Genomic DNA, 12,514 nt, shown 5'->3' with positions numbered 1-12,514 from the left:
ACAACATGTGGCTGCTGTGGTGTGCAAGCAAGTAGGAATATCAAAAATGCCAAGTACAATCAAATTTATAAGGTCCACTAGAGACTTTCAGGAACAAAAATGTACCTTTTTTTTTTTCTCTCTCCCATCCCCCAAAACGGAGAGGGTTTCAGTGTTTGGAAAAGAGCAAACACAGTGAGGAGCTGGGTTCCTTCACTTCATTGTACAGACTTGCCACAAATAATACATTGATTTCTGCAGGGTATCTGTTTATTAAAACGTGCTTTACAAATGGAAATACCCCTGTATAAGAGCATAAAATAAACCTAAATACAGTAAAAAATAAAAAAAAAAGCTGACAGGTGACGGGGCTGCATGAAAGAACCTTGAAAGGCAGAAAATTTGTAGTGCTGTTTTACACATTTGATCTGTAGGGATCCTAAGTCCCATGACCAATGGAATCTACCCTGAACACTTTTTCTGCCTTTCACCAGCCTACACAGGTTGTCCAATTTCCACTGGGAGTCCTAATGTTCAATGTGTCAGACTAATAAAAGCCTATTTTTTTTTTTTAATATTACTTTGCCACTCATTGTTTTTGCTCCTGAGGAGGAATGAGGGTAGGCACAGCACTCATTAAGGGGCTGGGGAAAACAGTGTTTCCAGAAATGGGTTTTCGACTCCGTGGAGGATGCCCATACTCTACATTCAAGACTTCCCTGCAGCTGATGAAGGGAGGAGAAGGGAAGAATTAGTTTTCTAAGCCCAGTCTTCATCTTTATTGTCTGTAATATAAGCAAAAGCTCCTTTCCTGACTGCTTAGAAAAACTAACCAAACAAAAATGTTTCTTTTTCATTAGCAGAATAAAATGAATGAAGAAATAATTTCCCTCCCACATCCTTTTTTCATCTCTCTCATTCATCCAAAAAACCCCCAACAACGAGACTGTCAGCCAAACAAAACAAAGAATTTACTTTCTCAGCATAATAAATCACCTTTGCTCCTAACCATCCAAATCATAAAGTCCTACACACCCTGGATAGCTCAAGTAACCTAGTCTGAGATAACAACCACCTGGCTTTTTATTATTTTTTAGGGAGAAGCTTCCCAGACACCATTTCTATAATTTCACATGGTCCCAGAGGTTCAAAACTCTCAATAAGCCATTTTAACAAGAAAATCCTGATAGTCTAATATCTAGGCCTGTAAATGTCCCAAAACTCAGAGATCTAACACATACTCTATTTGCTGCAGGCATTTATTTTCTTTTACTATCTAGGTCATCAGTTCATGACTAGGGACAAAAGAAATCCGTAGAGAATTTTCATTCAATGAGAAGTTTTCAAATTCCTCTAAGTCCACAGAGGTATCTGCAAAAGAGCTCCATTCTTTATTGCTTCACTTTCACAATGGAAAGTAGAAATCAGTCTAAAATAAAGCTGACTGTAGAAAAATACACCCTTATTTCACATTAAAGAAGTACTTCTCACTACTGCTGGGTGAAACAATACTGAGAAACCATAGTTATGCATATCTAATGCTGATCTTTTTAAGTGGTGAGAAGAGAAAAATAGCTGGAGCAAAGGACATCACTGGTGCAAAAGAACATTTTTGAGAGTTGTGAAAAAAACAGTAGGAAGAGATAGTCTTACAGTTCTAGGGTTAAATACGATCAGCAATAATTTGGTTTAAAATGCCAGCAGATGAATGACCACAGGGAGCCTTTTAATCTAACACTGAATTATGACTTCACTTTCACAATGGAAAGTAGAAATCAGTCTAAAATAAAGCTGACTGTAGAAAAATACACCCTTATTTCACATTAAAGAAGTACTTCTCACTACTGCTGGGTGAAACAATACTGAGAAACCATAGTTATGCATATCTAATGCTGATCTTTTTAAGTGGTGAGAAGAGAAAAATAGCTGGAGCAAAGGACATCACTGGTGCAAAAGAACATTTTTGAGAGTTGTGAGAAAAAACAGAAGGAAGAGATAGTCTTACAGCTCTAGGGTTAAATACGATCAGCAATAACTTGGTTTAAAATGCCAGCAGATGAATGACCACAGGGAGCCTTTTAATCTAACACTGAATTATGATGAGTTTTAATTCCAGTGCTTTTGGTTAGTGTGAACACCATCTATAAATCTGAAAACCTCACACAGTGGATGACACTACTACCCAAGCATGCTCTTGGGAACACGGGAGGTCAGTTTGGTCCCAAATGCAAAATCTAGCTGCTGTGATAGGCAGCACAAGCCAACAGACCCTGGTGTTCTCCTCAGCCCACAGATGTTTGACACTGGGTCACGTTTTGCCCTGCATCATGACGCTCCTTCCCTTTTCCCTAATTCCAGAGATTAACATTACCCTTCAGAGATGTCTACTGGGAAAATCTACCACATCAAGAGTCAACCTATGCATGGTTTACCCTATCAAGCACAGAAGATTCAGGGCTAATAATGAGCCATTTAAACCAACCAGAACAATATTGGGCATTGAGCGTGACCTGAACACTTGGGACTGGTGGGCTTCTTCTTCACCATTTTATTACAGCAAATGTAAGAAAAAGCACCTCAAATAAGTACTTGGGACAGCTGATGCATCCAGAGGAGGGCAACAAGGCTGGTGAAGGAGCACAAGCCTATGAGGAACAACTGAGGGAACTGGGGTTGTTTAGCCTGGAGAAAAGGAGACTCAGGGGTGACCTTATCACTCTCTACAACTCCCTGAAAGGTGGTTGTAGTCAGGTGTGGTTGGTCTCTTTCACCAGGCAGCAGCTGACAGAACCAGAGGACACAGTCTCAAGCTGTGCCAAGGGAAATTTAGATTGGATGTTAGGAAAAGGTTTTTTACAGAAGAGTGATGAAGTACTGGAATTGTCTGCCTGGGGAGGTGGTGGAGTCACCATGCCTGGATGTATTTAAAAATAGAATGGATGTAGCACTCAGTGCCGTGGTTGAGGTGTTAGGGCATGGGTTGGACTCGATGGTCTTCTCGTCTCGTCTCGTCTCCTCTTCTCATTCTGTAATTCTGCAACAGCCGCAGAGAAGAAGGGAACATCCACAGGGGCATTTTCAGGCCATTTACCTTTGTTTGGCACATGGATGGAGACGTCAAGCCCCTTCTGCCAGCAGTGCCATAGGAGTGTGGCCGTGTCAGCCCCGTGCGGTGCCGGTGCGCTCGAGCCTGTCCCGCAGCAGGGCTCGTTAGCCTGGGCTCGGCGCCACATTAACCACTGCCAGATGGCATCCACAGCCAGCCCACAGCTCACATCTGCCTGACAACATCTGCACAGCCACGTTCCTCCCAATGGCAGACCCGAAATGCGAGCTGCGAGGGGAGACTGGTGTAAATAGGTTAGGATTTCCAAGCCACACCAAGGTGTAGAATTCGAGCTCTCACTCTTGGCAGCTGTGGTCAGGACAGGGAACTGCTCGTGGATGTGCTAGAGATGAGAAGTTTTGTTTCAAAGGGCTGAATCTGAAAAATGAAGTGAGGATGGTCAGACTCCAAGTAGGATGGAAGAAGAGAAAGAGGAAAATAGATACAGAAATAAAAGTCCATGTGATGTTTCTCCACTTCACGTTAGTCCAGGCTATTAATCAGATTTTCTACAACCTTCCAAGGTGAGCATGGTCCCCTGCGGCAGGTAACATTTTTACAGTTCAGCCAAACCCCCGACAAACAACACACAAAACAGTGTGACAAATGATAATCAAAGAACAATGGACAACTGAAAAGAGCTTGGGTAAGCCTGTGATAAAGACTTACATGGGAAGTAGCAGTATAGCAGAAGATACCCTGAGAACCCTTTGTCTTAACAGAGAGTGGTTGTGCAGATGTGGAAACCTGAGTGGTTTAGACATGGCAAGGGAAGAGGCAGGCATGCAGACAGAATTGAGAGCAAAAATGGGAAAGGTGTCCTCATGATAAGACAGGAGACAGCACAAGCACTTGGCACAGAAAAGAAGGGAGAGGTGATCAGAAGAAACATTTTCAAAGATTTGTGGAATCTGGAGAGCAAAAAGATTTCAGCAGGAGCAGCAGGGACCCTAAAACAGAGCCTTAAGTGTGAACACAGAACAAGAGTGTCACATTTTGGAAAAAAACAAGGAGAAGAAACAGCAGGATTTAGAGGAATTCTCACTACCCTCTGGGACAGCTGTGTGGTTACAAATTGTTTTTCATAATTTTTTACTCTTTTTTTCCCTCTTGGGGTGCCAAGTTAATTCACAGCAGCTCCAGCTGCATCACCTGTGGAAATAATATTAAGAGCAGAAGAAATATAAATCATTAACAAAAACTACTCTTGATCCTTGAGGAAGCAACCATTGTAGGGATCAGGAGATGAAGTAAAAAGAGGGGTAAAGTGGGAAGCCAAAGCTCCCAGGGAGTAAGAAAAAGGACTTGGAAGAAAGGAAATTGCTGGAAGGCAGCATATATTGGGAATCAGAACAAAAAATACACTTCTCTTTCTAACCCTCTTGGGGCCTATAGGAAATTGCTTCTTGGCCTTTAATCTGCCCCAAAAAAGAAAAACAATTAAAATGAAATAAAACCCTGAACTGTAAGTCCTTGCTCCCTGCCTTCCCCTCACCCCCACTGCTTGGTGTGCTGTGCACCCAGGCCATGATCTCTCATGCAGCTCTCCGCAGCAGATGCAATATTGCCATTAGAATTACAGCTTCTACAGGAGTGTGCATTCTTTTGCCGTGTATCTAAAATACGTAACTTGGGGAAACGAAGGTGTTAAGAGATTAATGATCAATAAATCAATGAAAAAGAGAGGAGGACAGAAAAAAAAACAAAGAGAAATGGAGAAGAAAGAAATAAGGATAAACATCTTGAATTAATTTGGAGTGGCACCGCAATAGTATGGTTTTTGTCAGGAGCATTGCTGTAGTAATGGGTTAAGACTGTTACTACACACAAAATGCCCCAACAAATTCAATCAGCTTTTTTTTTTTAATTTCTCTTGATTCACGTCCGCATTGCAATTTTTCCCTGCAATTTAACGTTAGAAAGAAAGTCCCTTTCCTAAAGAGGGAATTAATTTCTGCTCTTTCCACTGTTCCCTCCAATAATAACAACACTTTCTCTTTTCCTTTTTAACTGACAGTCATAGCAATTTCTTCCACTTCCTTTTTTCTTATGATCAAGGTCACGTTGGGATCCACCTATGTAGTTTTAACTTTCCAAAGCACGACGAGGCTGTGACTGGTCCCACCAAGAAGAATGAAAGCAGCTCTCTTTGACAATTCATTAACAAAAAAACTGGGGCAAGCACATGAAGCATCTACCTGTGGATGGTACCGTTAAGGAGGTTTTCCTGTCACAACAGAAGATCAGAAGGCTTTGTTTTCACATTTTGAAAAACATTTTCATCACACACTCATGCAAAAATAGCATTGCGTAAGATCCAATAAATGCTGCACACTTGTGATGTACTATTTAAGGGCCAGGAAAGGAGATGAGAACTGAAAATTTGGGTTGCAACTCATCTAAAATAAGAGTGTAAGTCATTCAAAACTGTTGATGTCACAAGACAGCCACACAAAAAAGGAATGAAAACCTGTATGCATTATTCATCTTGTAACTTTGATCTTTAAAGCTAAGAAACTTGAACAAGGAAAGATAAATGGCTTTTCAAGCTTTTTCTTTTAAAAATCAAATGAGGATGATTCAGGATAAATGAGAGATAAGAGTTAATACGAAAGAGAGGGAAATTGCAATCACAGTGCTGCATGGAAGTTTCAATGCAAAGGCTTTGCTTTTTGTGTTCAATTACAAAGGATTTCTTTCTTAGGTACCAGCATCCTTTTTCATGTATATGTAAAAGATTTTACCTATTAAAATTTCATGTTCAGTATGCATAGCTTTTTTCTTCTACTACCTATACTATGACTTCATGTGAACAATTGGGAGGCTTTCTGAAGCAGGGGCTACTAGTGGTCATGGGGCAAGAACAGACTCAGCTGTGAAATCCTGACCTCCAAACCTGACTCAAGCATCAGTTTGGTCTGGAGTTTATGCAAGATATGTACATCTCCTCCCACTGGGAAAGCACTGATAATTACAGGCACTCTGACTGCATCCTGATTTCACTGAGGTTAGTCAATTATGCAGGCACTGCTGCTAAAACATAAAACAAACTGATAGATCCAAAAGCACATGGAGGTTGCCCTGTCTAGATGGAAGAGCCACAAAATCCTCTTTGAATGCTCTGCGCTCCTGAGAGTTTGTAATTATTGCCAGTTTTTGCCTAAAGATATGCTCAAAGGCCCCACCATCTTGGTTAGATTACTGATGTCAGCATCTTATAGAGAGACAGCTGCATTTGGGATTTACAAAGAAGACGGAGCAGCAACGCAGCTCCTCGAGGGAGGCTCTGAGCAAACCTGACACAGGCAGACACTGCCGCAGCCATCACAAATCACAGCTCACCAGCCATTTCCTGCAACAGCAAAGCCCAGGGAAGAATGCCTTGACTTCACTGCATGCTGCAGGAGGGTTTGCTTATCTGAGCTTCCAAATTGTTACCTCCACACAAGCAGATATCACTAATCAGGTGATAGAGCCAGACAGGCTGGGTGGATGCAAGCACACATTGTGAGATGGAGGAAATGGCTGGGGAATGAGGTGAAAATTTTGTGAGGTGTGTGTTAGGAAGGCAGTGGGAACACTGTTTGAAAAGTAGTGGGACATTTCTGGTGGTTACAGCAGAAATGGCACAGAGTGAGAAGAGAGTGAATGGAGGCACACTGAATTCACAGGCTTACAAGCAACCAACATTCACTGTGATTACTGTGAGTGCCTGAGCAAGCCATTGCTAATGACACTCTGCCAACTGCATCCAGACAAAATACATTTGGAAAGACCAAACCCAGTGATTACAGCAGTCAGCAGAAACTCCACTGATTGCACTTCCTCCTCAGCCCGAGGGAATGCAAACTCACAGCTTTTGGCACCAAGGTGACACACGTGGCTATGTCCTAATGACTCTGTGCTGCCATGCAAAAAAGATGGCTAGACTGATTGGGCTGGGAGCAGGGCTGTTCCTGGGGAGGATACCTGGAAGCCTGGAGCCCAGGCCTCAATCCTTGCTCCAAGCAATGGGCAAGTCTATGAACTTCACCAGTGCCAAATATGTAAACACCAAGAATGGCTGGAAACAGAACCAGGAACATCCACACCCTGGTGCACTCCCTTCTCTCTCTCATGGACAACACCTTGCACCTTCCTTCTCCTCAGAGGAGTGTCCCACAGCCTCTCCTAGTGCAGATGGATCACGTAAGAAACTGGAAAAAATACATTTGAGCTTTACACTGTTTGCAGTGAGAAATTAGAGCTATTAACCGGACTGAGCTGAGGCACCCCTTTTCAACTATATACATACACACATATCTATACATATATATAGATCAAAGGAGGGATTCCTGATTCCACAGTAATCCCAGGAGAAAAGTTAACTAGATGAGCACGGAATCATACTAGTTCTTCTCTGTCCCCATGATAACTGTTTTTCAATTCGATAAATTAAGCTAAAGGTAAGTGTCTGTTTCTCAGGCAAGACTGTTCCAGCTTCATTTGTAATATTTGGAGAGGGATTAGTCACATCAAGCATTTGCTTTCTCACTGTGGTGTACAGACCACATATGAGGAAAATCATGCTGAGCCCAATGCACCGAGAAAACTGTTTATACACAACAAACTCAAGAGTAGAGAGAAAAAAAAAATTTTTGGTGACGACTCCTCATCAGGTGCACCCAGCAGACATTTGTGCACTGAAGAGTCTACACCAAGTCTCTAAAACTGGGCACTACTGGGAGAGCTGTGCTCAAACAAAATGTCTGCTTCTATAAACCCCTTCAGAGATAGCTCTGCCCTCACTCTTAACTTTCATTTTCTATTTATTCCATTCCCTAGTTTATAACCTAAAAGACATATGCAGTTTTTTCTCTTCATAGCACATTTATTTGCCCTACAAATGCACCAAAAATATGAAAAGACTGATTTTTTATTATCTCACCTACATAAACACATTGATTTCCTTAACTCTACCCAGGACAAAATAATATTTTTTTTTTATTGCATTCCTGAGGAAGTAATGTCTTAACTTGGATCTTATTTATCTGCTATTTATCTACATCTTCTACTTCAAACTCTCAGTCAGGAATGGAGCTTCCAGCTCTGTTTCTCTGGCATTCTTAGTACTCATTCTGAAAAGTCCAGTTTTTCTGACTAATAGATGACACTGTCATTGCAGAGGAGAAAAAATGCTTCCATATATTAAAAATAAGGTTGCTTCATGGAGATTCCATCCTCTTGAAGAACATATAGATATGAATCAAAAAAGATGTCAAGCATCATGCCTTATTCAGAAAAAGCACAGTTGTAATGTTTATTTTAAATCTCTTGCCAGAAAGGAAAGCATTATTACTATGAGCCTTTGACACTTACAGAACTCTTAAAATTGCAATGAGTCAAAGATCAACAAACCTATAAGAATGAAAACAAATGGAAATGCTTTAGAAGTGGAGCCACTGAAGCTTTTTCATTAATTAAATGCCCACTGATATTACATATGCATTGAACACCAAGACATATAGTTTGACATTTCCTGATCTGCTAATTTCATGGCTTAAAAAGAGGAAAGTCACATCTGTATTATGGAAATTTACTGCCACTGAGTTAACCAAAATTTTGCCACCACATGAAGGCAGGTGCTAATTTTAAAAATAGACAATTAGTAAGAAAAAAAAAAAAAAGAAACCTATTACTTAAACCCCATAATTTCATACTTATTTCAACTTTTGTACTCTTCTAGGTTTTTTTTTTCATTCCTGTTGCCAAACTGAAATAGAAATGCCTTTAAGGAGATAAATGAACAGAAATGGAATTATTCGAAGTCAGGTTTCACAATTAGCATTTCATTCCCATCTGCCCTATAATAAGTTGTCCATTCCAGGTCCCAATCCCCACTCCCCTCCCAGCCACTAGCAAGATCATACACATGGTTACAGCAAAGCTGTAAAGAGGTACATCTGAATGCATATTTATCCACTTGGCAAGATCCTGCTACAGCTGTAAGAGGATGCAAAGCTGCATTACAATGTTGCTTCAGGCTCTGGGGCCTGTGTGACGAAGCCCTCATGATATCAATAGTGCTGCTGAGGACAATGCCAGGCACATATGACACGGCTAAGCTGGGCTGTGGCAGCTCTGTTAATTTACAACTCTGGAGACAAACCCCCATTTGGGTACCTGAAACAAGTGTGAATCCACACCTACCTCAAAAGTCACTTTCATTTGTTTCTGGAAGGCGACACTGATAACAAACAACAACTCTGCCAGATGTCATGGTGAAAGAATACTGTGTGGGTGAGCATTTGATACAAACCCCAGAAAATAAAACCAAACTAAGGGGCTTTATTTCATCCTAAGAAAAGCTTTAACGACTCCAGGTGACACTGCCAGTCAGTGATAGCTACCCTTGTTCTGGGTATTTCTTTGTTCTGGCAGCTGGAACAGTTTTTATGTATAACAAAAGAAATGTACTTAACAGGCAACACCTGAAAATCCTCCACAAGAATAAACTATAGCAATAAAAAATGCAAGTTTAGAAAGCGCTTCCTGGAAGAAAAAAGAACATAGGTGGCACTGGAATCTTCTCTTTATCTCAGGTCAATTGACTTGTCACGGTTGGAAGGAGATTTGAAAAGGAAATTGCAAGTTCTTAGCAAGTATGATTGGAGGAATAGAGTTAATAGCCAGCAATCAGTATAGGTTGGGTAGGGTACTTAAAAATTTAAATGTATGCATACGCCACAACTGCAGAATGCCTGGGCTTTGTGTTGCTGGTAAAAAAATAACTGGAATAACAGGCAATTTCAATCTCAAACCAAAATGGTAATTTTATACTTAGGTTGCTGGGGTCTAAGAGTACTTTCCCTCATTTTGGTATGTGATTGAGACATGTAAATGGTATGTGTCTCTAATCCTGCTTTACACCAGTACCAACAGGACAGTATGTGCTTTCAGATGATACAAATTCTTTCATGTTGAAAGATGTTTCTCCTGTCACCACATTGACAGCAAATGATTTTTGAACCCCATTTTTACTGCCTTTTCTGCAAGATGTTTAGGCTCACCAGCTTACTGTTTCAAAAGGATGATTTTTTATGATTTGAGAAGCTGCTTTAGCCATACTCTGGAATAGTCATGAACTGTATTCAGCAAACTACAGATACAAATGAGTATGACAACACCTCTAATGAAAAACAGATTTATTTAAGATGGTGGGATAAGCCATTATCTCTCTAAAGAAATGTGTCTGTATCCTCAAACCATTTTATCCTTTCTAATACAACACACAACTTTCCTGTGTTTGTTATTTTCAACAGAATCACAAAAGATCTCACTGAGACTACTTGTAGTTTCTCTTGACAACCAAAGGCAGATATTACAGGTTGCAAAACTTTGTAGGTGGATAAAAAGTATGAAAATCATAGGACAGTGGTGAGTATAATGAATTTCATTTCCACAAGCTTCTATTCTTCTGAAGAAGAGAAGAACATAGGTTTTGCATAGGCCTCTCTAACAAACAAATGCATACCCTGCAATGAAGTACTAGGAGATGAGAGGTTACATTCCAAGCTAAACGCAAAATAGCCCTTGCCTGTGAGGCAAGGAGAGGACACATCCTAGAAAGGACAGCACAGCCAGAGATGCCCACAGGCTCAAGAGACAAGAAATTAATTTGGATCAGTTGATTCTTGTGTTGTTTGGAAAAACTTGTTTTACTTACTGTAATTCTCTCATCTTTGTCATCTAGAGGAGTCCCATCTTTCTTCCATGATATAGTTGGTTCTGGGTGACCTCTTGGGGGCTGGCACTCCATCACTGCAGGTTCCCCCACAGCTACCATGACATCTGAGGGATTTTGTCTGAAGTCATCCCGTAGAACTGAAAGAATAAAAGCAATGAAGCAAAAAATTACTCAATAATATACTAATAGTGCAGCAGAGTCATCTAGAGGAGTCCCATCTTTCTTCCATGATATAGTTGGTTCTGGGTGACCTCTTGGGGGCTGGCACTCCATCACTGCAGGTTCCCCCACAGCTACCATGACATCTGAGGGATTTTGTCTGAAGTCATCCCGTAGAACTGAAAGAATAAAAGCAATGAAGCAAAAAATTACTCAATAATAAACTAATAGTGCAGCAAAGTGTTTTGTATTGGCCTTTAATGGTGCCTGTTGTCACTGTATTTTACATTAACAAACAGATCAGTTAAACAACAGAGCTGGAGGGGGACATTTTACAAGAGCATGTTGTGAGAGCACTAGAGGTAATGGCTTTGGACTGAAAGATGGCAGGTTTAGATTAGATATTAGGAAGAAACTCTTTACTGTGCGGGTGGCAAGGCCCTGGCACAGACTGGATGGAGAGGCTGTGGCTGCCCCATCCCTGGGAAGGTCAAGCCAAGGCTGGATGGGGCTCTGAGCAACCTGGTCTATGGAAGGTGTCCCTGCCCACAGCAGGGGGTTAGAATGAGATGATCTTTAAGGCTCTTTCCAACTCCAAGCATTCCATGATTCCTGTCTCAGTTGAAGATGGCATGTTATCTTCTGCCCAAGTAGAATGTGACTTGGGGGAAAGCACTGCAGGGGTTGCTTTCTGTCCCTTTTTACTGAGACACAAGGTCAACCTGTCAGTAACTCACAAGTTGATGGTTAAAGGTTGGCCACTAGCCATACAAATTGTAGCCATCCCTGAATTTAGGGCAAAAATCAATGACCTAAATAAACCTCCCAGTTCTTTGGTGACATTACAAATCACAAAACATTTGCCCACCCTTAGCCAAACTCATCTTTGCAATTTGACTTGTGCTTTTTTAAAGAAAAAAATATTTAAAACCTTTCCTGATCTCTTGTAGTTGTCACTTAGTCTAAACCATGACCACATCCTTTATTCAGAAGTCAATTTTGCATCTTTTGTTGATTACCACCTTTGCCCACAAAGAAACATTTTTATTGTAGCTTCATTACTAGAATTTGTTCTTTCTCATCATTTGGACAAGCCCAGGCCCAGGAAACTCTAGTTTCCTCCAGTCATCCACTATGTATTTTATCAATAGCTGCGTGATTATTTTTCTTTCTGGGAAAGTACAGACATCACCCTGTGCTCAACCACCACACAGGGACATGGTTTAACAGAATAATAGCATTTCTAAGCCTTGCCAAGTAAGTGGCATTAGGTTTAATCTAAAAAAAAATAACTCAAATGATAACAGATATAACATTCTAGCCCCTCCACTGCTGTTCTTCCATCCACACAGAACAAAGGATAAGGTAATGGAAAAACACACTGCACCCAAAGGGCTCTCAGGATTTTAACAGAGCTGTATGTCACTCTTGCTACCTGCAACAATCTTGTGTCAACAGTAAATAATGACAAGAAGCTGCAGCAAAATATATACATATATATATCACCTCCAAGCCACAGACCCCAGATACATGGACATTCATAG

At 40.9% G+C, this 12,514-nt stretch overlaps 1 protein-coding gene across 4 annotated transcripts in view; it reads right to left on the bottom strand.

The window, feature by feature from the left end:
* ROBO1 (roundabout guidance receptor 1) overlaps positions 1-12,514 on the bottom strand; it is a 634,903-nt gene that overhangs the window by 100,271 nt on the left and 522,118 nt on the right. For 3 of the 4 annotated variants that reach the window (XM_039713254.1, XM_039713253.1, XM_039713252.1), the window contains exon 1: positions 10,791-10,945. In XM_039713254.1, coding sequence (XP_039569188.1) covers positions 10,791-10,910 — 120 coding nt within the window. In that variant the 5' untranslated portion in view covers positions 10,911-10,945. Of the gene's footprint in view, positions 1-10,790; positions 10,949-12,514 lie in introns of those variants that run through there. The other variant, XM_039713255.1, reaches the window with a different exon arrangement.

The sequence above is a fragment of the Passer montanus genome, unplaced genomic scaffold, assembly GCF_014805655.1.
Source record: "Passer montanus isolate IOZ18808 unplaced genomic scaffold, ASM1480565v1 scaffold28, whole genome shotgun sequence".
In the NCBI taxonomy this organism is placed as follows: domain Eukaryota; kingdom Metazoa; phylum Chordata; class Aves; order Passeriformes; family Passeridae; genus Passer; species Passer montanus.
This window is presented reverse-complemented; position numbering and strand designations above follow the sequence as displayed.